Below are 27,741 nucleotides of genomic sequence, written 5' to 3' on the forward strand. Positions count from 1 at the left end.
GTCGCGGGACTAGCTGCATCTCAGGTTCCCGGACTTGGTCATGGCCCCTTCCTTTCCTCCTAGCATCACTATCTGAATTTGGCTCTTTTTTAAACTTTTATATTGGCAGCCTGGCAGCAGGAATGACTGCTTTGAGAAGTCACTTCCCTGCTTTTAAAAGGCTTGGAGTGGGCGCCTGGGTGGCTCGGTTGAGCATCTGACTTCGGCTCAGGTTATGATCTCAGGGGTTTGTGAGTTCAAGCCCTACATTGGGCTCTCTGCTGTCAGTGCAGAGGCTGCTTAGGATCATCTGTTTCCTTCTCTCTGTCTCTCCTCCGCTTGTGCACTTGCTCTCTCAAAAGTAAACACTTAAAAAAAAAAAATCCTCAGAGCATGCAGCTTGGAACCCCACGTGCCACTAGGTGAGGACTTGGACGAGTCAGAGCCTGTCAACCAGAAGAGGCTTCCTAGTCCTCTGGTTGCTGCGCCTCTTCAGTATCTCCAAAGCCCTCGTGCTCACCATTTGGGGTTATACATTTCCCAGTCTTCCACCACCGCCTCCTAAAAGCCTTGGGGGATTATCACACTCTGTTCTAAGCTTGCCAAATTGTGATACTGCCCGGAGCAACTTACTTCATAAGCCTTTTCAGTGCATAGCTCAACCCTGGCATTCACTTACTCATTCAATAAATATTTGCTGAGCGTCTAAACGCTAGACTATCAGCAGTGGCGGGGGGGGGGGGGGGGGGGGGGGGGGGGGGAGTCCTCACCCTTGTGGAGGTTATGTTCCAGCAAAAAAAAGGCACAGAATGAATTCATTTAATCTTTAGCAACTATCTTAGAAATGTCACTTTAGGATCACAACCATAGAAGAGAAAAACGAATCCAAGTAACTTTTTAACTGAGTACTTTGACTTTATACCATCAATCTGAACAAAATCGCAAAGAAACCTTGAACTTTAGTAGGCTGTTTGGTAGCACAATGGGATAATTATTCAGAAATTGGGCAAATGAATAAACATGTTGATGTAGTTGGCAGCCAAGTTTCTTCCTGTGGGAATATGGAATTTGGGATGGGGAAAGGGGAGAAAGAACCTTATGACTGATTAAAATCGTATGACTTAAAAAACAGATTTAAAACAGATAAAATTAGATGTGTTCTAGCTCTAATCTCTAAAAGGGCCTAAAAGCAATAACATCCCAGAAGAATGAGTACAGCTACTCTAAGTCGTTTTAATTTTTTTAAATGTTTATTTTTGAGAGAGAGAGAGAGCGTGAGTGGGTGAAGGGCACAGAGAGAGGGAGATGCAGAACCTGAAGCACTCTCCAGGCTCTGAGGTGTCAGCACAGAACCTCACATAGGGCTCCAACTCACAAACCGTGAGATCACGACCTGAGCCAAAGTCAGACACTTAACCGATTGAGCCACCCAGGCACTTCTACTCTAGTCATTTTAAAATAATAGTCCTCAGTTCAAGGAACCAGGACTCCTTGGGAGAAATGGCCAATTCCAGGCTTGGGCCAGAAAGTAAGTGAAGAAATGTGGAGACATAGCAGGACACAAGAACCAAGTTGAAGGAATTTCCACTGGTCAAAACCAGGAACACAAAGATTAATGAGGCTGAGAGGAACATGGGGGAGCCTTCTGATGTGCTAGAAATGTTCTACTCACCTAGGTGGTGATTATATAGAGGTCTTCATATGAGGTGTTCACCAAGCTGCACACTTAAGATCTGTGTACTTTACTTCATATAAATTATACCTCAACCAAACATTTTAAGGATGACAGTAATGAATCTAACAAATTGAACTAAAAAACAATCTGGGACCATACTTACACTAAAACTGACACTGGCTCCTGAGTGGATCAGCCAGGTAAGCAACTCTTGATTTCAGCTCAGGTCATAATCCCACAGTTCAAGAAATTGGGCTCTAAACTGACAGCAAGGAAACTGCCTGGGATTCTCTCTGTCTCTCTGCCTCTCCCCCACTCTTGCTTTCTCTTTTTCAAAATAAATAAGCATTTTTTTAAATTGTAAGTATTTAGGAAAGAAGGGCCTTCAACTTACTCTCAAATGGTTCCACAGTAACAGTTTGTGCATTTAGAAAGATCTAAAACAAATGTGAAATGTTAAAAAAGTATAAATCTAGGTGAAGAGCACATGAGTTCATTGTACTATTCTTTTGTTCAGTAGGCTTGAAATTTTTCAAAATTGAGTTTAAAAGTAGCAAGACCTTGGGGCCCCTGGTGGCTCAGTCGGTTGAGCGCCCGCCTTTGGTTTGGGTCTCTCAGCTCATGAGTTCGAGCCCCGTGTCGGGTTCTGTGCTGACAGCTTGGAGCCTGGAGCCTGCTTCGGATTCTGTGCCTCCCTCTCTCTCTGCCCCAACCCACTCGCATTCTGTCTCTCTCAAAAATAAACATCAAAAAAAAAAAAAATTTAAAAAAATAGCAAGACCTCATTTAATCAGTTTGGGGGAATGGGATAGTTTCCTCTAGAAACTGAAAATGATTAATGAAATATTACCTTTAAAAAAGTTTCTGTATGAAATCTAAAATGTGTTATACTGATGTGCAGGCAGCAGCTTACACCAATTAAATCAGAATCCCTAGGGGCAAAAGCCCAGGCATTAAGTACTTTTTAAGGCTCCCCAGGCAGTTCTATTGTGAAGACAAGATTGACCACCAGTGCCCTAGGTATGGCTTCTATCCATTGCTGTAACTCTAACCTCTGGGACCAACAATAGAGTCTCTTCACTTTTATTTCCTGGAGCACTTCAGAACGCTGAAGACCACCATCATGTGCCTCTTCTTCTCTTTAATCTTCTCTCTTCGGTGTGCAACAAATATCTCTAATTCATTTACATGCTCTGCTGGTCTCTAAATTATGGTGAAATAATCCAAAAATTCAATTCCCAGAGCACATGTACTCCAAGAGACATGTACAAGGATGTCCACAGCAGCATGATTCATAATATCACGAAACTGTAATCATCCCAAAAGTCCACCAACAGGAAATGGATAAAATGTAATATATTCATATAATGGAATACCATACAGTAATGAAAACTATAGCTGAATCAAATATTAATGAATCTCAGCAATAATGTTAAAGAAGCCAGATATGAAAACAATACATATGATTCCATTTATACAATGCTTAAATGCAGGCAAGACTAAATTCCATTGTTAGAAATCAGAATGGAGGGTGCCTAGGTGGCTCAGTCGATTAAGCGTCTGTCTCTTGATTTCAGCTCAAGTCATAATCTCAGTTTCATGAGTCTGACCCCCACATTGGGCTCTGCCCTGACAGTGCAGAGCCTGCTTGGGATCCTCTCTCTCCCTCTCTCTGCCATTCCCCCCATTCATGCCCTCTCTCTCTCAAAATAATAAACTTAAAAAAAAAAAACAAAAAAAAACTTATCAGAATGGTAGTTACTTGTGGGAAAAAAGGAAGGGAGTGGTATTGGGAGGGATATAAAGGAGGTTTTGGAGTAAAGGCAATATTCAATTTCTTGATTGAATGGTGATTTTCAGATGTTTGCTTTGCGTTAGTTTATAAACTCTGTATTTGTTTGGGATATTTTCCTGCATGTATACTTCGAAATTTGAAATAAAATATGTTTAAGATTACCATGAGGCCCAAGATATGAAAATTCATTATAATCCTACAAAGCTTCACACACAGGGCAGAGACTTACCTGTGACTGCTATCCAACCCTTCCATTCCTCTTTTGACTCTGGAAGCAAGCTATCTGGGTTCAATCCCAGCTCTGCCTCTCACTAGCTCGGTGACATTGGGTGCTTGTTTCCTCAGCTATAAAATGTAAATAATGGTACCTGCTATCGATTAACTGTGACGACTGAAGGAGTTAAGAAATATAAAGTGCTTAGAACACAGCCTGGAACATAGTAAGCACTCAGTAAATAGTGGTTGCTGCTACTACTCTTCCTATCTGGCCACAGGGTCTCTGTTGATGTGCACAGGAGAAGCTGGGGTGTTTCCAAGAAGGGAAACCACCAGCAGAAGGGAGGGGGTGGAGAGAAAGAAAAAAAAAATCCTTTCTTTCTCTTGGAGTGCCTAGGTAAAGGGAAATGCAGATTTTGCCATCGGTCACATGTCCAGTCTGGCTCTCGCCAAGAACCCGGGGAAAGTAGGGGAACAACAATTAGACAGGAGCATTTCACCACTAAAAAAGCTTTTTATTACAAAACAAATTCTAATAAAATCAGGCCTGGTTTTCAACCCCACCTCTGGGTTGAGGCCCCTAGGATGTGATGGGCTGGGGGAATTAGGGGGTGGTGGGCACTGAAAGAACAGAGCAGGCTGGCCTCCCCTCATCAGTCTCAGCTGCTGCCTCTTTTTAGAAAGGTCTAGAAGAGCTCTTCCAAAGCCCTTTGAGAGAGGCACCATCCTTCCAGCCAGGAAGGACCACTGCTCGCCCCAGACCCTAGCAATGCCGCACTGCAGGATCCAGGAGGTCTCGCTGATTCTCAGCAGAGGCCACCCAGGGTTACTCAGCCTGGGCGATGGCGTAGGAGAGCAGCCACAGAAGCAGAGGGCCCAGAATGAGGACAGCAAGCCAGACGGCAAAGCTGGCCAAGATGAAGTTCCGGGCCCGGGCCCCCCAGTGCACTGCCTCCTCGGACCGGCCTGCCTTATGCCGCTCTTCCGCCTGTGGGGGCAGGTTTTTGGTTAGGTTCTCCCCTGCTTCTGACCCAAAGTACCCATTGTCCCACACCAATCCTCCATCCTTGTCATGGCTCAAAACCTGACACCCAAACCCCTAACCTCCCTTTCCAATGTCTATCTCTCAAGCCTCATCTGCAAAGCAAGTACCCACTCTGCTCTGTGTACTTCTCCAAGTAGCCATTGTCAGCTCACAAGATCACATATGGGAAAGTACTTTTCAATCCTTTTATTCCCTATCTTTTTCTACTCATCCCAGGTTCATTTAGAATCTGGAATCCTCGGCAAGAAACAACGAGCTATCTTGGAGTATTTAGCCCCGCCCCCCCACCTCCACGTCCAGTCAAACAACACTCCATTCTTATTAGCACCATGAGTCTCAACTCTCTCATTATTAAGGATTGTTTATGATTTTGACCTAATGAAGCCCAGAAATTCTCATGATGATAAGAATACAGTTTGATAGTTAAAATCCAACTAGGATTGAGAAAATTCCAGCATGATGTTTAAGTTATCCCATGTGGCCTTTCAAAAGGTCCATGTGCAGTTTTGGTTAGGTGTTTGGAAATGGTGAAGCCCTCTCCAAAACTCCACAGCTTCTTCCCAACTGCTACAGATCACTCTAATCACTGCTCAACTGCCTCGAGTTCTGCCCCTTCCAATCCATCTTCCATGCAGGCCTTGAGAGCAGATCTCACTGAAACACAAACCTGACCATGTCACTCTCCTCTCCAAAAACTCTTGAAAGTACTCCTCAGGGGGCACCAGGGTGGCTCAGTCAGTTAAGCGGCCGACTTCGGCTCAGGTCATGATCTCGCGGTTCGTGAGTTCGAGCCCCGCATCGGGCTCTGTGCTGACCGCTCAGAGCCTGGAGCCTGTTTCAGATTCTGTGTCTCCCTCTCTCTCTGACCCTCCCCCGTTCATGCTCTGTCTCTCTCTGTCTCAAAAATAAACGTTAAAAAAAATTAAAAAAAAAAGAAAGTACTCCTCAGTACTCTGAAGATAAAGTTTAAACTCCAAGCACAGCATTGGAAGCCCTTGGGAATCTGGGCCCTCTGGCTTCATCTGTCACTATTCCTCAGTGGTCCAGTCACGCAGAACTAATAGTCCAGGTACACACTGTTCCCTTTACCTGGAACGCCCTTTCACCTTTAGTCACTCATCCCCTAAGGTTATTTTCCTGTCACCTACTCTACTATACACATGTATGTAATCACACGTACGTACACTCCCTAGCTCCCCAAATGCCTTGTATTTCCTCTGTCACAGTACTGATGACCTGCATTCCAGCCATAATTATCCATTTTCGCAGTTCTCTCTTTCATTAGACGGTGAGCCCTTTGACAGCAGGCCCAGAGCCAAGCTCTGACAAGTACTTAGTAACTGTGTGATCACTGTAGATATAGATCAGATACACCAAACCATTGCCTAACTACACCCACCCCCCTGCTCCCATAGGAATTGCATTCCTCACCTTGATGGCAAACACAAGGGCCACGACTCCCAGGCAAGAGCAGCCACAGATAATGCTAGTAGCTGCCAGGTAGCGGAGGCGGAGCCAGCAGCAGCGGATGGGGGATGGAGAATGAGCAGCTTCCATGTTGCTCACCAAGGTGTCCACTGCCTTCTCCTCGTCCTCCATCACCTGTGGGCGATACAGTCAAGGTACTTGTAAGCCCAACAACTGAGCCATTGGCCTGGCGTGCTCAGACTCCACCCCTCTCTCTAATCTGTCCTCGTGACCTAGCCCAACTGTCAGGTAAGCTGCCTTATGCGGAATTCCTCCAGTGACTCATAGACCAAGAGAGGAAATGTGTGGCCGGAATCCTTTTTTCTCAGCCTAAGATTCGGAGCCTTTAAAGGCAAGCTGGTGTGAATATCGCATTATCTGTTTTGCTGTTTTGACATGTAGGGAAAAGGAAAATGACAGGAGCACACTGACAAGCAGGAGAAAAACCATCTCAAAAGCTGCTAGGAATCAGACTATATAAGTCAGTGACTTTAAACTGTATTTCAAAGGGCTTAAAATTTCCTGAAGTTCCTCAGAGGCTGCCCTTGAATATTGAGGGGTCACAAAATAGCACCCTAAGCCCTATACCCCACTTTAAGCAAAGCAATCATTTCATGTGAAAACACGGTGGATGACAACACAGGGATGGGGGAAAGGAAGGGGAAAATTATCCATTCAAGCTCTCTTTATAGCTGAGGACACTGAACACCAGAAAATCCTTACCTGCGTAAATCAGGGCCTCTTTTGCTATGCTGACTCCCTGCTACCTCCCCTCTCCATTTTAACCCAGGACCAGTCTGACCTCATAACCCACACAGAAACCTACATAATGATGCCTTGCTTAATCACTTCTCATTCCCCTAACTTCTCAAGTCCTCTGAGCTCTGGCATCAAACCACCTTTCCACCCTCATCTCCAACCATCCCCCTACATCCTACACAAAACAGAACCATTTGCAGTTCTCTGAACACAAGTAACAAAGGATAGATGGAAAGAGGAAAGGCAAGATAAGAAGAGTGCAAAGAATCTCTACCACAAGGCTGAAGAGTGGGTATGGGAAAAGAACTGCTGAGGTAAACACAGATGTAGTCATTGGGGGGGAATGCAAAGAGAGGGTCCAGAAGTGATCAAAGGAAACGTAAAAATGAACAGGGGCTCTTACCTGGCTATAGGCCTTGAGGGACTGTGAGTTTCGGCTCCTGCCTCAGGTTTGATTTGGCTTGGGTGGAGAAGGAGCTGACTCAGGTCTCCAAGCCAAGCCCAGGGGTGGGGTTGGGTGGCCAGCCACCTCCTGAAAAGCCCCAGGAGCTCGGAATGGGGTGTGGCTGACTCAAACTAGTTTGGCTAGATGGAGGGAAGCAAAAGGGGGATGGAGCAACTGGAGGTAGGATGCCTGCCTTCTGGAAAAGGAGTGAAAGCACCTGAGCAAGAGGAGTAAAAGCAGGGGAAAATCTGAGGCATCAGAGAGCTCTGAGGGAAAGTCCAGAACTAAGGGAATAGGAGGAGAGAGAAAGTATGAGTTGGAGTGACTTAAAACTGAAACTTTAGGGAAAGACACCCTACCAGATCAGATTTGCCAATCTTCCCTCCTCTTGGGTGATTTCTACCTCAAAGACACATAATTCTGGGTTACAGATCAGGTACTAGGGTTTTGGCAAGAACAAGAGAGAGGAGGAAAACGATGCCCAAGTTCCCACCCAACCCTCCACCAGACCAGAAAATCAGAAGCCTCCTTACGCGGATGCTCATACAGAAACTAAGTTTATTATTTTTTCTTCTTAAAAAAAAAAGAAAAAAAAAAAAAAAACTCATGGTAGAGAAGAAGCCCCTCCCCCTTCCCCTAAAGGTGGGGGCTGTGAAAGATAGCTGGGGAATCAAGTACAAGGGGGTGGGGACAGAGACTATCTTGCCACCCTTAACACTGCCCAGCCTTGTGGGGTGGAAGGGAAGGGGGTATATGAAGAGCCCCGTTTCCATGACAACCAGTTGCCTACCCCCTACTTTGGTGGAAAGAAGGGAGAAGGCCCCTATGTCTCCCTGGAGGCTTTCCCCCTCAAAAGACTTCAAGTAGTGGTTAACAGAGTCAGGCCTGGTTGTGGAGGGAGAGGGGCCATGGCGGAAAGCCCAGGTGGAGGGGCAGCCCACTCACGTCTTGGCCTTGCGGCCTCTGTGACTAACGGTAGGGCCAGCCAGGTGGGAGGGGGCACTGCTGCGCAGGATACGCTGGTCCCCTTGGTTGGTGGCCCCACCAAGTCGACGGGGGCCAGGCCGGCGACGTAGGGTCCCATCCCCTTCCTCTTCCTCGCCTGAGGCTTCAGCCTCAGACTCCTCTACAGAACCCTCAGGTCCCAAGGGACTCGGGGGCTGTAGGCGGCCCCGCTTTGCCAGCCCAGGGCCCCCGCCAACTGGGGCCCCTGCCCGTTTGCGAGGCACCTTCTCAGTCTCTAGTGGGGGAACTAGAGACCCTGGACGCAGCCGGGTAGAGCGCAGTTTTGGAGCTAACGAGACCACAGGAGGTGTCAATTCTAACCCGCCTGGCCCACTATCTGCTAAATCCAGGTCATCCTGAATTACAGCCACCACCATGGACCCTTCACTCTTTCGCCCCCGCATTCCCTCTGCTTCAAGCCGCAAGCGGGCCAGGCGGGTGAGGGGGCGGCTTCCGTCCTCATCAGAGGAACTACCCTCACTCTCCCCCTGGCCCTGGGGTTGCCGCCGCCTCCCCAATCCACAGCTCTCGAGGACAGAAGAGCTGTCACGGTCCAAGACGGGGAGCTGGCTGGGCCGAGGTGATGGTGGATTCTTGGGAGGTCGACCCCGTTTCCGCTTGGGTGGGGATGTTGAAATGGTGAGATTGGTGACAGTGTTGGCGACAGTAGCAGTGGGACAGGCTACGAGTGGTGGGAGTGGTGGCAGGGGAGGTGGTAGCGGGAGTGGCTGTGTCCGGCTCTCTAAGTTGCCATCCCCTGGAGAGGAAATGGTCCCAGGAATGGGCAAATCTCGTGCCTTAGGGGGCCGCCCACGCCTTCTTTTCTCCACAGGTGATAGGATGATGGGCTCGGGTCTGTGAATTGGCTGGGGTCCAAGAGGCTGGGACCCAGGACTAGGCTGGGGTCCCAGGACAGGCTCCGCAACAATAAGGGTCTCAGCCCCAGGGACTGGGTCAGCCCCATTGGTTTTTCCCTTAGAGGTGGATGAAGGTACCTCATCCACCCCTCGCCCAGCATCTGCTGGAGACCTGTTCTTCTTGGGGGGCCTCCCCCTCCGACGTTTCACAGCAGGAGGGGTGATGGCAAGAAGTGCCCCTTCTCCGTTCTCTGGGCTGCCCCCACCAGTCACCCCCAGCTCAATGCGACGGCGAGCTATGAAGGGTTGCTGGGTTGGGGTGGGCAGTGTGGATGGGGGAGCAGCTTCACAGGGCCCACCGGTGGGAGGTGAGGATTCTGGCCCCGACATGCTGCGGGCAGATGGGCTTCCCGGGCTGGTACCAGTCTCAGAGACCCCAGGCACTAGGGTGCTGGCAGTTCCCCGCTGCTGTCGCCGTCGCCTCACCAGTTCCTTTTCCTCTACCACAGTCACTAGCCGTCCCGGCAGCTTGCGAAGCACTTTGGGGCCTGGAGGCTGCCCTGGCCGACCAGCCCCCTGACCCCTAATTTCTACATCAGCACTGGTGCGACGCCGAGGGGGCCGGGCAGGTGAAGGACTCTCAGGTGAGGAGGTGGCCGAAGATGAGGTTGATGGGGCTGCGACCTCTGCTGGAACAAGTTCCTGTGGCTTCTCTGGGCTGGAGGTTGGGGTCTGGGCCTCCACCAGCTCTTCTGAGCTCTTGTCAGCCTCCAACGGCTCCTGAAGTAGCTCATCAGATGCTGCTGAAGGTGGGAGCTCCAGCCCATTGCTCTCACTCAGACAGGAGGGCACCTCCTCACCATCAGGCAGCACTGTGAGGATGGTCCCCTCAGCAGGCTCTGGCACTTCCTGCTCTTGACCGTTGGGGACGCTGTCAGCCTCCAGGGTTGGGCTAGGTGCAGAAGAGGCGAGAGAAAGGTTCTTCTCTGATATAGGCAGGATCTCAACAGCAACTGGCAACAGATCCTTAGGGGGCACAAGAGTAAGTGGGGAAGTCTCGGAACTGGCCATATCAGCCAGCTCCGGGGACTCAGTGGATGCCAATGCTTGTGCACACAGTTCTGTCTCAGGCCCCAAGCCCAAGGGGAGGTTGGTGACTGGGGGGGAGACGGGCACAGAAGGTAGACCAAGCAGGAGAGGGGAAGAAGGAGTTGAGAGAGAGGTTTGGGCTGGAGGTGGAGTATGAGCTGGCGGAGGTGTACAGGCAGGAGGAGGGGTACAGGCAGAAGAACAAGAGGGAGGAATCTGTGAAGGGGGAAGTGGAGGAGAAGGCAAGATATGAACAGGAAGCATGGTTATTGGATTTGGGGCTGAAATGGGGATCGGGGCAGGGATTGGAACAGGGATTGGGGCAGGAATTACAGCAGGAGCTGAAGCTGGAGTGGGTCGAGGCCTAGGTGCTGGCCGGGGAACTCTCTCCCTGGCAGGGCTGCAGCGTGGGGGTGTGGAAGTGCTGCGGGTATGATGGGTGGATGTGACAGGAGTGTGGTTTGCCCCTTGAGTCTCAGCCCGGGCTCCACGAAGACGTTCACTGACGCGAGTCCCTGGCCTTTCAGGGGCCTTGGCCTTCTTACTGCGCCGGTGACTGCCTCCACCAGTCCCACAGGAAACCTCATCCCCAGCCCCTGGCCCCTCCTCCTCCTCTTGGGGTAGGCGGAACACCTCCTCCTTGGCTTGGTCCAGGTCCTTGCGGGCAGCTTCCACTTGCTCCTACCAACAACAGAGCCCAAACAGTGGGTGGTCAGAGGGAGGCAAGCAGACTGGGACTGGTTAGAAAGAAGCAACTTCCCACTTCTATCCTCACCCCCTAGAAATACTCACTTCTGCCTGCTTGAGCTCCTCTCGGCTCACCTCCTCCAGTGAGGCTTCCAGGAATTTCATGGCATAACGCTCAATGGGGGTCAGCTGTGGGAAGAAGAAGCAGTGATGAACATAGGGACTTGGCAACCAGGGCCCATCACCCTTGATTATTTTCACCAGGGAAGATAGGAGGAGGATCACAAGGTCCAGAGGAAGAAGCTGAGAAGGGTGAGGTTAAGAACTAGTGGGTCAGACACTGACCTGTTCTACAAGGGCAGCGATTTCCTGCTCAGCCCGGGACATCTCTTCATCCTCAGCCCCAGGCCGGCCGGCCTCCTCTCCATCACCAGCAGGAAATCCATCATTCTCATTGAATTCTGCAAGCTCAGCCACCTGTTCAGCTTTGGCCTGGGTGGCTGCACGGATATCCTCTTCATCCTCTGCCCGACACAGTGCCTGCGGGAAGCAAAAAACCACAAAAATTAAAGAACTTTACATCTTGTAGTTCGATTCTGGCAAGAATCTGAAGCCAAGTTTACACCAAACCAGGTTTACAACAGAACTCAACTCTCTTCTGGGCCCTCAGAGTTACCAAAGCAATGCAGTATTTCCACATAGGATGAAACAGATTTGACTTGGCGGCCCACCAGTGACGAACTGTTTTTAGAAATCTCTAGCTCTGCTTCCTTTTCCATTCAAGTCAGCCTTAGATCTCCTTTAAAAAAAAAAAAAAAAAAAAAAAAAAAAAACAATCCTAGGCTGCCTGGGCAGCTCAGTCAGTTAAGTGGCGACTTCAGTTCAGGTCACGATCTCGTGGTCCATGAGTTCGAGCCCTACGTCAGGCTCTGTGCCAACAGCTTGGAGACTGGAGCCTGCTTTGGATTCTGTGTCCCTCTCTGCCCCTTCCCCACTTGCCCTCTGTCTCTCCCTCTCAAAAATAAACATCTAGAGAGAAAAAAAAAGTCCCAGGGCGGCCTGGGCAGCTCAGTGGTTAAGGGTCCAACTTGATTTTGGCTCAGGTTGTGATCTCATGGTTTTGAGACTGAACCCCAAGCTGGACTCCACGCTGGGCGCGGAGCCTGCTTAAGTCTGCCCCTCCCTTGCTTGTGCATGTGCACTCTCACTCAAGATAAATACGTGAATAATAAGAATAAAAATAATTTTAAAGAGCAGTCCCAGAGGAGCGCCTGGGTGGCTCAGTCAGTTAAGTGATTATGGCTCAGGTCATGCATTATCTCACAGTTTGTGAGTTCGAGCCCCACATCGGGCTCTGTGCTGATTGTGTAGGATGTGTTAGAATTCTCTCTCTGCCCCTCCCCCAATGGTGATCTCTCACTCTCTCAAAGTAAACCTTAAAAAAAAAAAAAGTCCCAGAAAGCTTTAGTTTTTATTTTTTTAATGTTTATTTCTCAGAGAGAGAGAGAGAGAGAGAGAGAGAGAGAGAGGAGCGAGCATGAGTGGGGGAGGGGCAGAGAGAGGGAGACACAGAATCGAAAGCAAGTTCCAGGCTCTGAGCTGTCAGCACAGAGCCTGATGCGGGACTTGAAGTTGTGAACTGTGAGATCATGACGTGAGCCGAAGTTAGACGCTTAACCCACTGAGCCACCCAGGTGCCCCCAGAAAGCTTTACGCAAAAATCCCCAATTCTTCTTTGCCTCAAGATCCATCTTGACAACACACTACCACATCTTGTCTTTTCCTTGAAATGAATATCCAGGAAGCTCATACCAAAGTCACCAAGAGATGCAACCTAGAGTGTGCTCAGCAATGAGGGCAAGGCACTTGGTAGGGAAAAAACATCTCCATGGTCTCTACTACTTCTGAAAAAATACAAATGCCCAGCCCTTGCCCCCCAAAATCACAACTTGGTATATTCTGAGATGGGGTCCCAGGAATCAATCCTTTAAAAACCTCTCAGGGAGCCGAGGGGGGAATCCCTGGGTGGCTCAGTCAGTTCAGTGTCCGACTTTGGCTCAGGTCATAATCTCATGATTCGTGAGTTCAAGCCCAACATTGGGCTCTCTGCTGTCAGCACAGAGCCTGCTTCTAATCCTCTGTCTTCCTCTCTCTCTGCCCCTCTCCCACTCCTCTACTTGTATGCATGCACTCTCTCAAAAAAAAACAAACATTAAAAAAGAACATACTGGGGCACCTGGGTGGCTCAGTCAGTTAAGCGTCCGACTTTGGCTCAAGTCATGATCTCACAGTTCATGCGCTGGAGCCCCACATCAGTCTCTGTGCTGACAGCTTGGAGCCTGGAGCCTGCTTCAGATTCTGTGTCTCCCACTCTCTCTGCCCCTCCCCCACGCACACGCTGTGTCTTTCTCACAAAAATAAACATTAAAAAAAAATAACATATTAAGGGGCACCTGGGTGGCGCAGTGGCTTAGGTGTCTGACTCCTGACTTTGGCTCAGGTCATGTTCTCATGGTTTGTGAGATTGTGCCCCATGTCAGGCTCTGTGTGGACAGCACAGAACCTGTTTGGGATTCTGTCTGTCCCTCCCTTGCTTGCACAGGAGCACGTTCTCTTTCAGAAGTAAATAAATGAACATTAAAAACATTTTTTTAATATTTAAAAAATAATAATAAAAACAGTTTTAAATGAAAAGCTCTTCAGGGGCACCTGCCTGGTTCTGTCAGCAGAGCATGAGACTCTTAATGTCAAGATCATGAACTCAAGCCCCACATTCAAGTGGGCATGGAGCCTACTTAAAAATAAATTATTTAAAAAAAAAGTAAATAAAATAAAATAGTTTTTCGGGGCACTTGGCTGGTTCAATTGGTGTAATGTGTGATTCTTGATCTCAGGGTCATGAGTTCAAGCCCTATGTTGGGTGTAGAGCCTATTTTAAAAAAATTAAAAACCAAAAAACTTTCCAAGTGATTCTACTATGCACTGGTGTTTGAAAAATAAGAGGTTACACCACATAGAAAGCACTTCTTACATCCATTATGCCATTTAAACCTCAGTTACTTCCTTCTCATTAGCTTTCAAAAAGTGGAAAGTGAGACTCATAAGATTAAACACACTTGACTTAACAAACAATTATTAAGAAGTACTGTTAGAATTCAAATCTGTAACTGAGGAGTCCAAAGCCTTTTTTCTATGAAATCTTGTGAACCAATAAACAATCTACTCCCAACCATCAAAGGCCAACAGTAGGGGTGTGCCTGAGTGGCTAAGTTGGTTAAGCTTACGACTCTTGCTTTCAGCTCAGATCATGATCTCATGGTTTGTGAGATCAAGCCTTGCATCGGGCTCTGTGCTGACAGCAAGGAGCCTGCTTGGGATTCTCTCTCTCCCTCTCTCTACCTACCCCTCCTGTTTGCCCATGTTCTCTCTCTTCTCAAAAATAAAAATGAATAAACATGAAAAAGAAAAAAAGAAAGAAAAGGTCAACAGTAATCTGGGAAGCAGCAAAAATGTCCTTTCCCCCTACAAAAGCTCAATGGGCTGAGAAACCATAGACATCATAACTATTAGCTCTGCTCTATAGATTGCCCACTCTTTTTTCACCTGCTCTAGGATATGGGTCTGCTTGCTGGCCACAGTCTCTTCCTCCTCTTCAGGGGCAGAGGGTACAGATGAGCCAGGTGGCTCTTCCAGGGGCATATCAAACAGCTCTCGGATGGTCTGCTTTGGAGAGAACAGAGGAAGAAGTGTCAGCCAATAGAATGCTGGGCCCCGGTCTACAACTATGAGATGACAGCTCTTAGAAATAGAAGTGCCACTAGTTGAAAAGGCAGGTTGAGGCCAAAGCATCCTCTTTAATAAGCAGAAGTAATTCTCTCCTCCATAGGCTGGAAGATCTTAGTACCTGTTTAAAATAGGCTGTGGTGAAGTTGCCTCCCTCAATGGCCATGTCTCCCAACATTCTCTTTTGATTTGCCTTTTTTAGGATGTTCTCCTCCACTGTCCGTTCACTGATGAGTCTAGGGAGTGATGAAGGCATGTGTAAATAGCCAAATACATTAATAAAACCCTATCAGTAAAGAGGATACAACATGAGGGAAGACTAGGCAATACCTGTAGATGTGGACATCTCGGGTCTGGCCAATCCGGTGACAGCGATCCTGGGCCTGAGCATCCATGGTGGGATTCCAGTCGCTGTCATAAAAAACAACAGTGTCTGCTCCTGTAAGGTTTACACCCACGCCCCCACTCCGAGTTGAAAGGATAAAGCAGAATATGCGTTTGTCTGCATTGAATCGTTCCATCAAAGCCTAGAGAGAAAAAAAAAAGGTAGTATTAGGAGACAGAGGCTCAAAAACAGACCCAAGGCTTAGTGGGGCCCCTTCTGGGAGACAGTAGCTGAAGTAAGCCTTTGAGGGCTACAGATGCCTGGGTTACCTGTCTCTGTTCAACTCTAGTAGACCCATCCAGACGCAAGTAGAGGTGGCCGTGGTAGGTAAGAAACTGTTCCAATACATCCAGCATTCGAGTCATCTGGGTGAATATGAGCACCCGGTGGCCCTCTGCCTTGAGCTGTCGCAACAGCACTGCCAATGTTTGCAACTTCCCTAAAGAAATATGAACGGGTACAGGGAATTTGCTCTAAGCTGGAATAGGGAGAACACTTAGTACTGAAAGGTTGTAGTTGAAAGATAATAAAAGCTTTAGGCCAGGGTTTCAATTAGCCTAGGAAATCAAAAATTTAACTTTATTTTCTTCCCTTAAGGAGTCCCCTCTTTAGTCTGCTCCTTTCTTGGATCTAATTTCTCTGGGTCTAACCAGAGGTAGGATAACATACAGACCCATGGGGGAAAAAAAGGAATCCTCAATGGTGGTACTACAATCCTTAGGTACTACAATGAATTATGCCCGCTGAAACAGATAGATTTATAGGACAAATGTCAACAACACCAGCTGGCAGTCATGGCTAACATACAGGGATTGAAGAGCACTGAGATCAGAACCAGGGAGAGAGGATCTTATGAGGTTATCTAGTTAAACCTCCCATCAAACATAAAAGTTAACTTCTATAACATTTCTGATTAATCGTTTTGAATGCTTTTAATAGACTTTCAACTGATCTACTCTAAATGGGTTCATACGTTACAAAATTATTTTTTTTACTAAAATATTTATCGAAGGGCGCCTGGGTGGCTCAGTCAGTTAAGCACCCGACTTAAGTTCAGGTCATGATCTCACAGTCTGTGAGTTTGAGCCCCACGTCAGGCTCTGTGATGACAGCTCGGAGCCTGGAACCTGCTTCCAAGTCTGTGTCTCCCTCTCTCTCTCTGTCCCTCCCCCACTCATGCTCTGTCTCTCCCGCTCTCAAAAATACACATTAAAAATAATTTTTTAATATTAAAAAAATAAAATGTTTGAGTACACATTGATAAAAATTTTGTTGTCTGATGTTCTAAAGCATTTAAGAAATTCCCAAAAAACGTTACTACAGAAATATTAAGGGGCGCCTGGGTGGCTCAAGTCTGTTAAGCGTCCAACTCTTGATTTGGCTCAGGTTGTGATCTCACATTTTGTGGAGCTCTGCACTGACAGCGAGGAGTCTGCTGGGGATTCTCTTTCTCTTCTCTCTCTCTCTCCCCCTGCTTGTGCTCTCGCTCTCAAAAGTGAATAAACACTTTTATTCATTTTTGAGAGAGAGAGATAGAGGGAGAGAGGGGGGGAGGGGGAGGGAGAGAATGAGCAGGGGAGGGGCAGAGAGGGAGACACAGAATCTGAAGCAGGCTCCAAGATCCAAGCTGTCAGCACAGAGCCCAAAGCAGGGCTCGAACTCACAAACCATGAGATCATGACCTGAGCTGAAGTCAGACGCTTAACCAACTGAACCACCCGGGCGCCCCAATAAACATTTTTTTTTTTAAAAGAAAGAAATATCTCTGCAGCGTTGTGGCAGAAACAATTCACTCCTGTGTCCAAAAGACATTCTTGCTTAACAGAACCTGATTTAACACTGTGGACACCTGGCAGAGAGCCCTTGATCCCAGAGAGCCCCAACCAATCCTAAACGATAAATCATGATTGGTCTAAATGAGCCACAGTTCCTCTTTGCCATTTCCCTTTTTTTAGTGATTAATCTAGGGATGGGCAAATGGCCCAATTTAAGCCAATGAGTCGTGAAGCACAGTCAGCGGGGAGAACTCGGCCCTCCACCCCCCAAAAAAGAGAAACTTGCTTAGAGTCTTTGTCTCAACCCCTGCTTCTTGCTCAAAGCATTGCTGTGCTCCCTGGAGTTATGGCAGCCATGGTAAGACCATTAAGAAATAAACATGAGACTACAAAGATAAAAGCTAAGGATGATAAGCAATGGAGAAAGACCAGAAGGTTCCTGGATCCATGAAAACACCAGTAAGCTGAGCCAGTCATATACCACTATTCTCAGAAATTCTCATTAAGTAAACACTAAATGTTCTTGTGGTTTAAGCCACTATTGGTCGGTTTTCTCTTATTTGCAGTCAAATGTATCCTAACCAAAACCAAGAAAAAAGTTCCTTGTGTTTTCCCAAAAGAAAAACTAGTTACCATGCCGTCTTGTACCACACACTTTTCCCCAAGAATCTGAAAACTCTGTTGTACTATCTTATCTGTCACTGTATCCCAAATGGTTAGCAAAATACAACAGATATTCACAAAATAATCACTGAATCAATGAATAAATGAGTTAGCACACATTTTCAACTTTCATCAAATTCACAAATGCCAAGAATGTAGCATAAAGGCCTACATTTCTCTGTCTTGCCTATAAGCATAACCTGAACAACTGTCTAATGTTTAATGAAATTCACAAAGACCTCATGTACAGCAGCTCTCTGAAGTAGCAGTATCGCTACTAAAAGAGGGGAAGAGGTCAAGGGATCCTCACTGGACAATGAACTTACCACAATCATACTGGATGAGCCTCAAGTCAGGGAACTGGGTGCGCATGTTACACACAATACGGTGCAAGGGGCGAGCCCGGGGCCAGAGCTCACAGGCCAACTGCTCCTGGAAGGCTGCCTGACGTGGGGCCAGCCAAGGAGGTGGGTGGCAGGCATGCAGGGAAGGGGGAGGTGCCTCCACAGGAGGCATGACAAAGATGAACCTGTGAAGAAAGAAGGCAAGCAGTATAAAAGGTGGAATTCTGAAAGGCCCCAGAAGTGCACCTTCACCAGCCCTAACCACTACATCCACTCAGAGGCCCCAAGACCCGCTTCCCATTAACACTTAGCCCTGCCAACCTCTCAATGATTTCTGACAGCTGGTCTAGTCGTTGCTGGGGAAACAGTACAGCCTGGCGGGCAGCCTCGGTATAAGTCCAAAAGGTGGGGTGGCTGGGGCCAGGAGAACGAGGGCCGATGGGGCTGGCAACAGGTTGGGGCAGGGTACAGAAATCCAGGACTTCAGTCCCATACACAGGTGCCAGGGCCCCATGAGCCTCACTAAGTTGGAAAATCCGTTCCAGGCGTTCAGACCGCTGCCGCTTCCGCTTTTCCTCCAGAGAGTCCTGGGATGAGGAAAAATACACACACACACACACACACACACACACACACAGAAAAAGTAATCAGTATCCTCACAGAAAACCTGACCATTCCTCCCCGAATTAACCATAACTGATGTAAACTGTAAGACTCAAAATTACGTTATGTTTTTAGTGGTTTTCCAAGTTGTCAATAATGCATGTTATACCTCTCATAAGGTTAAATGAAGTAACTTCTCTGCAAGAAAAAACTGATCTTCCCTTGTATGCTACCAAAGCAGAATGCCTGAATATTTAAAATTAAGACCTGAATATCCAACAAGCTTATAAAATAGAGGATTTCTGGGAATTTTCTTAAATAACTCTGCAACACTCAAGTTAATTTACTTCCTTGAAGTGGATCCAAAACAATTATTGAAAGCCTTCCTCAAATTCCTGACCAGGACACAGAGGGGCTAATCAAATCCATGGCAGGTTTCTGCCAAGGGCCAGACTGGAATGGGGTAGGATGGCAACATCTAATCAGACATCTAGGTATCATCACCCTAAGAGAGAAAAGGGGAGCGCCCTGGCAGATAGGAAATCTATAGAACTTTGATCCAGTTCTTCCCCATCACTAGCGTTTTCGGTTTCACAGGTTGTGACAAAACTCTTTTCTGCAGCACTTACCACATTTGTATGATTCTTTGATTAATGTTTTCTATCCGAAACTGTAGCCCCATATTAACACAAAACATATTTGATTCTGCTATTCTCACCCACTATCTAGCTGTTATCTGGCACCTAGTAGGCTGTCAATAAATAGTTGTTATTAGAATGAACAGATGAAGGAGGCCGGATCCTAGCAGACAGTCCTGAATAAAAGTAGTGTCCCAAATTTCCCTTCTTGACTATTCCCTTTAAACTTGACCTCTTGGCTCCTAGTGATCAAAGTGAAAAAGGAAAGCATCCTAGCAGAACAGGCCAGGGTCTCAAGAGTAGTAGCAAAGAAGAAAACATTTGCAAATCATATTTCTGAGAAGCTATTTGTATTCAGAATATATAAAGAATTCTTTCAAATAAAATAAAATAAAATAACCCAATTAAAAAGGGCAGGGGTGCCTGGCTGGCTCAGTCAGTAGAGCATGTGACACTTGGTCTCAGGGTCTTGAGTTCAAAACCACACTGAGTATAGAGATTACTTAAAAAAAAGTATTCAAAAAAATTATAAAAATTTAAAAAATAAAAATCAGGGGTGCCTGGGTGGCTCAGTTGGTTAAGCATTCTTTGGCTTAACTTTGGCTCAGTCATGATCTCGCAGTTCACAAGTTCGAGCCCTGCATCAGGCTCTATGCTGACAGCTCAGAGCCTGGAGACTGCTTCAAATTGTGTCTTTCCCTCTCTCTGCCTCTTTCTTGTTTGCACTCTCTCCCTCAAAAATAAACATTAAAAAAAATTAAAAATAATGCAAAGGATCTGAATATCTAACATTTCTTCAAAGAAGATACACAAGGGCCAACCACTGAAAAGATGCTCAACATCATTAGCGATAGCGATTAAGAAAACACAAATCAAAGGGGTGCCTGGATGGCTCAGTTGGTTAAGCATCCAACTTCAGCCTAGGCCATGATCTTGCAATTTGTGAGTTTGAGCCCCATGTCGGGCTCTGTGCTGACAGCTTGGAGCCTGAAGCCTGCTTCAGATTCTGTCTCCCTCTCTCTCTGCTCCTCTCCTGCTCATGCTGTCTCTCAAAAATAAATAAATGTAAAAAAAAAAAAATTTTTTTTTTTTTTTTAAAGAAAGAAAACACAAATCAAAACCACAAGATACCACTTCACATCCACTAGGATAGCTATGTTGGCAAAAATGTGGGGAACTTGAAACCCTTATATCCTGCCAGTGGGAATGTAAAGTGGTACAGCTGCTTTGAAAAACAGTTTGGTAGTCTTCAAACAGTTAAACACAGTTACTATCTGACCCAGCAATTCTGTTCCTGGCATACATCCAATAGAAGTGAAAGCATAAGAAAGACACAAAATCTTACACATGAATGTTCATAGCAGTATTATTCATAAGAGCCAAAATGTAAAAATAATCCAAGTGACCCCATCAATTGATGAATAGACATATTAAATGTATATCCACACAATGGAATATTATTCAACAACAAAAAAAGGAAGTACCAACGTATGCTACAATGTGGATGAACCCCAAAAACCCTAAGCTAAATGAAAAAAGCTAGTCACAAAAGACCATACACCATACGACTCCATAGGCAAATCTAAAGAGACAGAAAGTAATGGTTGCCAAAGGTTAGGAGAGATGGAATGGCTGGAAGATGACGGCTAAGGGTGTGGGGTTTCTTTTTAGGAACATGCAAATGTTTTATAGTTGACTGCAATGATGGTTGCACGTATGTGAATATACTAAAAGCCACTAGACTGTACACTTCACGTGGATTAGTTGGATGGTATGTAATCTTTATCTCAAGCTGCTTAAAGAAAAAAAGCGTTAAGAAGCTTCTACCTACTTGCAGAGCAAACAAAATTTAACATAGACCATAGGGTTACCACCCTTGGGCAAGAATCTAGTTCTCTTCTACTTTGAACAAGCCAGACCAACCTGACAGCATTAGAAAAAGATGAAAGGTGGAGTCAGTGGCACTGATGGAGTGGGCGACTGGGGCTAAGGCAAAGAATAAGAAGCAGCTCTGAAAATAAAGGGAGGGGCACCTGGGTGGCTGAGTTGGTTAAGCCTCTGACTCTTGATTTCAGCTCAGGTCATCATATCACAATTTGTGAGTTCGAGCCCTCCAGCGGGCTCTGCATTGACAGAGCAGAACCTGCTTGCGATTCTCTCTCTATCCCTCCCTCTGTCCCTCCCTACTCCATCTCTCTCAAAATAAATAAACTTAAAAAAAGAAAACAAAAAAAAAAGGGGAAGAAAAGAAGAAAAAGACCAAGAAGGCCTGGAACGATTTTTTAGATCTTTCTTCCTGTTAGTTCCTGTGTTATTTACTCTCATTTGAACTGTAAGCTGAACTTAACCAAACATATACAGAACCATACATATGACAGGAAAAAAAGCAGCTATCACAAAGCTCATGAAAGGACAGGGAACAGAGTTCTTTTATTGCCCACTTAATCACCGTGAAGGTTTAAAAAAAAAAAAAAAAAAAAACATGACCATCACTCAGAGGATCATCTTTAGGGAACTGTATTCCATGACTTCCCTCAGAAATTCAAATACTTAATAAACGCAATGGTTCTAGCAACCAAAAAAAGTCTATCTCTGTGGAATGCCTCCTGTGTGGAAAGGAGAAAGCAACAGAGTCAGCACATCTGAGTTCTCACAACTCATGTAACCTTTATAATTTATAACATCATATAGTGGGCTAGTTTCTTCATCTATAAGATGGGGCAATTAGATGCCAACACTAACTCAACAGTGAGCAAGTACCAAAAAGACCAATAACAAGACAGCCTTGAACATATCAGTAATTCATAGTTGTAAAAGCACATTAGGGAGGCACCTGGGTGGCTCAGTTGGTTGGGGATCTGACTCTTGATTTTGGCTCAGGTCATGATCTCATGGTTTTTGAGTTCAGGCCCCACATCAGGCTTTGTACTGACAGCATGGAGCCTGCTTGGGATTCTCTCTCTCCCTCTCTCTCTGCTTCCCTTGTGCACATGCTATCTCTCTCTCAAAATAAATACAAATTTTAAAAATATTTAAAATAAATAAATAAAGGCACAATAGGTCCTCAGGTACCCCTCTGAGAAAGGCAGAATATGGATTATTATTTTTTAAATGTTTATTTTTGAGAGAGAGACAAGAGTGCGAGCAGGGGAGGGGCGGAGGGAGACACAGAATCCGAAGCAGGCTCCAGGCTCTGAGCTGTCAGCACAGAGCCCAATGTGGGGCCTGACTCCACAAATGGTGAGATCATGACCTGAACCAAAGTCAGATGCTTAACCAACTGAGCCACCATGCCAGAATATGGATTATTATTCCCATTATACAGATAAGAGTACAGGCCCAGGGACTTGTCCAACCGCACACTCAAGCATCAGGTTTACAAAACTAGGCTTTGTAATTTACCAAGATAAAAATGACATTATTCTATTCCATCCACTCTACCAACACTCCAAAGAAACCCAACTGCCTTCCCTCTCCTTTGAGGCAATAAAACTTACCAGATAGAAAGGGGAACGAGGTGGTGGTGGGGGTTGGCGTCGAGGCCGGGGACCACTGAACGAGGTAGCAGTGGAAGGAGGGCTGGGGGGACCAGGGCGCAACGTCAGTGTCTCAGGCTCATCCTTGGGAACAGGCAGCCGGGATACCATGGTGACAGGCAAGGGAGCAGCGCCAGATGCCGAAACCACAAGGGAAGATGCCTGGGAAGCTGGGGCCTGTGTTGAGACTGGGGCCAGCGCCAGATTCTGGGCTGCAGCTGGACCCAAGGTGGGCACCGGAACTGGGGCAGGGCTCAAGGTCAATGTTTGCACTGAAGCTGGGGTTAGGAGTGAAGCAGATGACGATACCGGAGCCAAAGTCAGCGTGTGAGCTGGGGCTGAGCCCACTGGAGAAACTGGCGTCAAAGGGGGAGCCAGAGACAGCGTCTGAGATGGACCCAGTGGTGGTCCTGGTGCCAAAGACAGTGTCTGGGCTGGAGTTGGTACTAGGGATGACGCTGGAGTCAATGACAATGTCTGAGCTGGAAAAGGCCCCTGAGGGTTCCCCATTCCCAAAGAGAGGGTCTGAGATGGAGATGAGCCCCCAAGGGTGGATGCTAAAGTTGGGGCTAAGGCCAGTGTCTGTGTAGAAGCCGGACTTGGGAGAGGTGACGGAACAGGGGCTGGTACCATAGTCTGAGTTGATGATGGAGCCAACACAGGAGCTGGGGCTGGCACCAGTGAAGAAGCTGAAGCTAAAGGAGTTCCTGGAGTAGATGAAGAAGCTAGAACTGGAACCGGAGTCTGCGATGGAGCCAGGACAGGAGCAGGACCTGGCGATGGGGCCAGGACTGGAAGAGGAGCCAGAGAAGGAGCTGGAGAAGGAGCCAGGATTGCTGTCTGTGGAGCCACCATGGGAGCCAGAGAGGTGGCTAGAGCCTGAGATGCAGAAGGTGCTGGAGCCAGAAGGGAAGCCTGAGCTGGAGCTGGATTTGGTGCTGCCGGAAAAGGGCTGGCCAGAGCAGAAGCTGGTACCAATACAGGTGAACATGCTGGGGCCATGGCTGAGTTCAACCCTGGAACATGTGAAGAGGCTGGAGCCAACAACAGAGGGTGACCAGTTGCCTGAGATGAAGACAGGGATGGAGTTGTGGCCAAACCCAGAGTCAAAGCTGACGCTGATGGGGAAGCCCCAGCTGGTGCCAAAGAGGGAGGTCCAGGAGTCGCTGAGACAACAGGTGCCAGTGTTGGAGTCACATTGGTCAACAGAGCCGGGCCAGAGGCCGAAACAGGCAAGGAGGCCGAAATGGGGATGGTGAGTGGAGCTGAGGCCGGGGCAGGAGGCGTGGTAGAGACAGAGATGGGAAGTGAAGATGACACTGGGATGGAGACTGTAGAGGACACAGGACTAGCAAGGGGAGAGGAATTGGGAACCGGCATTGGAGAAGCTGGCCCAGGGAGTGGGGACTGCACGGGGAGAGGAGAAGAGATGGTCAAGGGAGCAGCTCCGGGTGCTGAAGCTGTGGAGACAGAGCATGAGTTAGCCCCAGAATTCTTTTCTTGCCCTATTATCCTTTCCCTTACCCCCACACTTCACGTGTTTCCCAGAAAACATTCACTCCCACACCATGAAGTCAAAGATTCAAGGAATCTGACAATTTAACATTTCCTTTCCCTCCAACGTTCTAAGAAGTAAATTCTAAAATGAGGCAAGGGCTCGGCAGCCTAGTTCTGGGGCCTACTACAAAGCAAGTCAGTATGCTGTTAAACAAGGAATCTGTTGTGACTAAGAAACCCCTCGGGGCCACCCTATCTCCATTCCTGGCAAAAACATCTGCTCTTAAGCCACCTGGACTCACCACTGACTTCAGGCGAAGGACTGTGGACCAGCTTGAGAAGGGGCCTCACCAGAGTGGACGTGGGAATGGGGGCTCGAGCAGTACCCAGAGTAGGTGTGGGTAGCCGGCCAGGGGTTAACGTGGGGCGTGGAGTCAACACAGCTGGAAGCCCAGAGCTTGGAGGCCGGGGTGCTGGGGCCAACGGAGGAACAGGAGTCAGTCCATCCCGAGGGGCCTGTCTCACTACAATCTTCACCACGCCTGTATTATTCACCATGGTTGGTGGCACTGCAAGAGGAAGCTACATTGAGGAGAAGGTAGAAAAGAAACAAGAGACCCAAAGGATGGAAGAAGTCCAGGGGCAGGAGAGGGCAGCAGACAGATACTGGAGATACTGACAAGGGAAAACAACACTGAGGGAAGGCTGGACAGACAGTAGCCCAGGGCATGCCTGAAAAGACCAAGGCCAGCAAGGGCTAAGTAAATAGGAAGGCCAGGCGCCTCACCCTGGTTAGCAGCAAGCGGAAGGCTGAGGCCAGTGGGGGCAAGGGTGGTGCTGGGGGTCGAAGAAGGCAGCACAGAGACAGGGGTGGGGCCAGGGGTCGGGGCCACGGCCTGGATGAGAGCCACATGGGCAGGCTGGCTGATGAGGTGGTGCTGCCCCCCTGCTGACACCAGGTGCACCACATTCCCTGGGTTAAGGGAAGAGAGAAAGAAAGAGAAGCAGCTATCAGCCGGAGGAGGGTAGAGGCAAGGGCAAGAGGAAAAGGAAAAAACAGAGAGGGGATAACTTCTCTAGAATGACCTCATCCCTTTTTCAAAAGACCCCTTCCAAACATTCCCCTGGGCCCCACCCACCAAAAGCTAGGGAAAGAAACATAAAGGCTGACGTTTGAAAAGAGCAACAAAAACAGAGACAAGGAAGTGGAGAAAAAAGGCAGGACAGGGGGTGGGTTTTACCTACTTTGCAGCGGGCGGGGCTGCCCCACAGCAAGCTGGCGCACCTGCGCACCAGTCAAAGTCAGCTTGTTGCCCTGGATCTGGAAGGTGAGAGGTTTGCTTCCCCCTGCACTAGCCACTGGACGCTGTGCCAGTGAGGCCAACTGCCCGATGCTGACCACTTCGCCTGCTAGGAACAAAGAAAGAGTCTAATGTAAACAAGGGTCATCCTAATGCCCCTTCACCTGATGAGGCACAAGCCTCCAATTCCTCCAATCCTCCCCCTCAATTTATCAGGTTCCAACAAACTCAGCCTTTGATGTGCTACTCCTTCCAATCCCACTTGTTTGCCTAGCAATCTCCTTTACGTTCTCTAACGGTCTGCCACCATGCTGAGTTTATCACCACTCCCAACTCTGTGCTGCTCTTTTACCTCAAATAACTTTCTGCTGCTAGGTTTATCACAATTTACACATCTCTGTGTCATCTCCCTTACCAGCCTCAGGACTTGACAGCTCTTACTTGATTATGAATTTCCAGCACATGGCAAAATGCTTTATGTACATTAGCTACCTACTACTTTCACATTTCCTGGCTTTTCTCCAACCCTGTGGCACATAAACCTTTCTGCCATCTCAAGTCTTTCACTCACAGACTCCTGAGAACTTACAGGGCAGGCGAGCTTGCATATCAGGAGACAGGATGAGGCGCTGTGGCGCAGGAGTAGTAGTCGGCACTGCCGTGGTGGGAGCAGCGGCTGTGGCGGTAGAGGTGGTGGTGGCGGCAGAAGGGAAAGTGTAGCCCGGTGGCACTGTCAGAGGCTTCAACAGGCTGGATGAGCCTGGAGGTGGGGCAGGGCTTAGGCGAACAGGAGCAGGTGGGGCTGGCTTTAGGGACAGGGTTGGTGTAGGAGGCCTTGAGGTCCCACTCAGGACCCCCAGGGGGGATGGCAACACTGTAGACACAAAGCAAACACCTGTCAGATATACCCTAACTAGAGCCTTAGCCTGCTCCCAAAAGCCTCCATGCACGCTGCCAACCCATCAAACAGCACACCTATCTCCAATCCAGCTTCCTCATCACTCCCAATTTCATTATTTCTTCCCCAATCTGAATAATATACATGAGGTACTCCCCAGCATCTTAGCCCCCTGGTAACTCACCCTGGGGCAGAGGCCCACTGTTTGGCTGCAGTGGAGGCAACACAACGGGGCCAGGAGGCCGCGATGTTGGAATAAGTGGGGGCCCAACAGGCGAGGCTGACACCATCAGTGGTGCTGGCAGCACTGGGGGGGTTGGGCCAGGTGGGGGCTGGGTGGAGAGCTCAGGGCCTGGAGGGGGTCGGACCGGGACAGGGCCCAGGGGGGTCCGTGGGCTATTGACCACCACCACTGTCCGGCCTTCTTGCTTGGGCACTGGCTGCAGCATCCTATGAGGACAAAAAGAAGAAGGTTGGTAGGGAGAGAAGGAGAATAAGGTATAGGGGAAAAAAAAGGAACAAGGAAAATGAGGCAGAAGTATATGACAAGGTAACAAAAGCAAAGGGGGTAAAGGGAAAGGACACAAAGGAGAAAAAGGGAAAGGAACTTGAGATGACTGAAAAGCACCAAGCAAAGAAATGGAGAAAGATCAGTGACAAACATGAGGGCCCCTCCCAGTTCCCTCTTCTAGTTTTTCTCTCCCCCAAATCCTTCACAGTATTTTGCATCAATCCCACATAAACATTCCAGCCTAGCCTCCAACTCTCTCCTTTCCACCCCAATTTCTGCCCCCAGCTAGCTTTAGCCACTTTTTCTAGGAACCCATCCCTTTATCCCTCAGCCCTGGTACCTGTTGACCTTCATCTTGACTGGTTTGGGCCGGGGTGGGGGGTCAGGAGCAGTAGCCACCTCTAGCAGTACCCGGCGGGAGAGGCGGTGCCGGGGTAGAAATGTGTCAGCCTCATATCTAGAGACACGACCCTCCAGGCCAATAAGATCAAACCGACCCATGTCTATCCGCTGGTACAAGAAGGAACACAAAAGCATGGTGTCAAAGGGACCAATATGGCAATGATTTCTTGGATATGACACCAATAGCACAGGCAACAAAAGGAAAAAAAACTGATAAACTGCACTGCATCAAAGGATCCTATTGACAGAGTGAAAACACAAGCCATAGCATGGGACAAAATATTTGCAAATCATGTACCTCATAAGGGGTTAATATCCAGAACATATAAAGAACTCCTACAACTCAACTAAGTGTAATTTAAAAATTGCCCAATTAAAAAATTGGC

The 27,741-nt window shown here is 47.8% G+C and overlaps 2 protein-coding genes across 7 annotated transcripts in view; both read right to left on the reverse strand.

Annotated features, from left to right (window-relative positions):
• Nucleotides 1-4,159: 4,159 nt before the first annotated feature.
• Nucleotides 4,160-7,424, reverse strand: TMEM265 (transmembrane protein 265). Its single transcript, XM_042922396.1, has 3 exons — nucleotides 7,340-7,424; nucleotides 6,142-6,312; nucleotides 4,160-4,653 (listed from the first exon to the last, which is right to left on the reverse strand). The coding sequence occupies exons 2-3, from the start codon at nucleotides 6,307-6,309 to the stop codon at nucleotides 4,492-4,494; spliced, it is 330 nt and encodes a 109-aa protein (XP_042778330.1). The 5' UTR covers nucleotides 6,310-6,312; nucleotides 7,340-7,424; the 3' UTR covers nucleotides 4,160-4,491.
• An 895-nt stretch (nucleotides 7,425-8,319) lies between these two features.
• The window catches only part of LOC122210010 (Snf2 related CREBBP activator protein), a 34,975-nt gene continuing 15,553 nt past the window's right edge, over nucleotides 8,320-27,741 (reverse strand). For 4 of the 6 annotated variants that reach the window (XM_042922374.1, XM_042922375.1, XM_042922376.1 and 1 more), the window contains exons 19-34: nucleotides 27,294-27,463; nucleotides 26,627-26,892; nucleotides 26,134-26,418; nucleotides 25,489-25,653; nucleotides 25,031-25,216; nucleotides 24,546-24,812; nucleotides 22,708-24,206; nucleotides 18,291-18,556; nucleotides 17,952-18,154; nucleotides 15,457-15,626; nucleotides 15,133-15,329; nucleotides 14,924-15,038; nucleotides 14,623-14,742; nucleotides 11,365-11,559; nucleotides 11,125-11,208; nucleotides 8,320-11,013 (exon numbers count right to left, since the gene is read on the reverse strand). In XM_042922374.1, coding sequence (XP_042778308.1) covers nucleotides 8,323-11,013; nucleotides 11,125-11,208; nucleotides 11,365-11,559; nucleotides 14,623-14,742; nucleotides 14,924-15,038; nucleotides 15,133-15,329; nucleotides 15,457-15,626; nucleotides 17,952-18,154; nucleotides 18,291-18,556; nucleotides 22,708-24,206; nucleotides 24,546-24,812; nucleotides 25,031-25,216; nucleotides 25,489-25,653; nucleotides 26,134-26,418; nucleotides 26,627-26,892; nucleotides 27,294-27,463 — 6,879 coding nt within the window. In that variant the 3' untranslated portion in view covers nucleotides 8,320-8,322. The remainder of the gene's footprint in view (nucleotides 11,014-11,124; nucleotides 11,209-11,364; nucleotides 11,560-14,622; nucleotides 14,743-14,923; nucleotides 15,039-15,132; nucleotides 15,330-15,456; nucleotides 15,627-17,951; nucleotides 18,155-18,290; nucleotides 18,557-22,707; nucleotides 24,207-24,545; nucleotides 24,813-25,030; nucleotides 25,217-25,488; nucleotides 25,654-26,133; nucleotides 26,419-26,626; nucleotides 26,893-27,293; nucleotides 27,464-27,741) is intronic. The other 2 variants (XM_042922378.1, XM_042922379.1) reach the window with 2 other exon arrangements.

This window comes from Panthera leo, chromosome E3 (genome assembly GCF_018350215.1).
Source record: "Panthera leo isolate Ple1 chromosome E3, P.leo_Ple1_pat1.1, whole genome shotgun sequence".
Lineage (NCBI taxonomy): Eukaryota > Metazoa > Chordata > Mammalia > Carnivora > Felidae > Panthera > Panthera leo.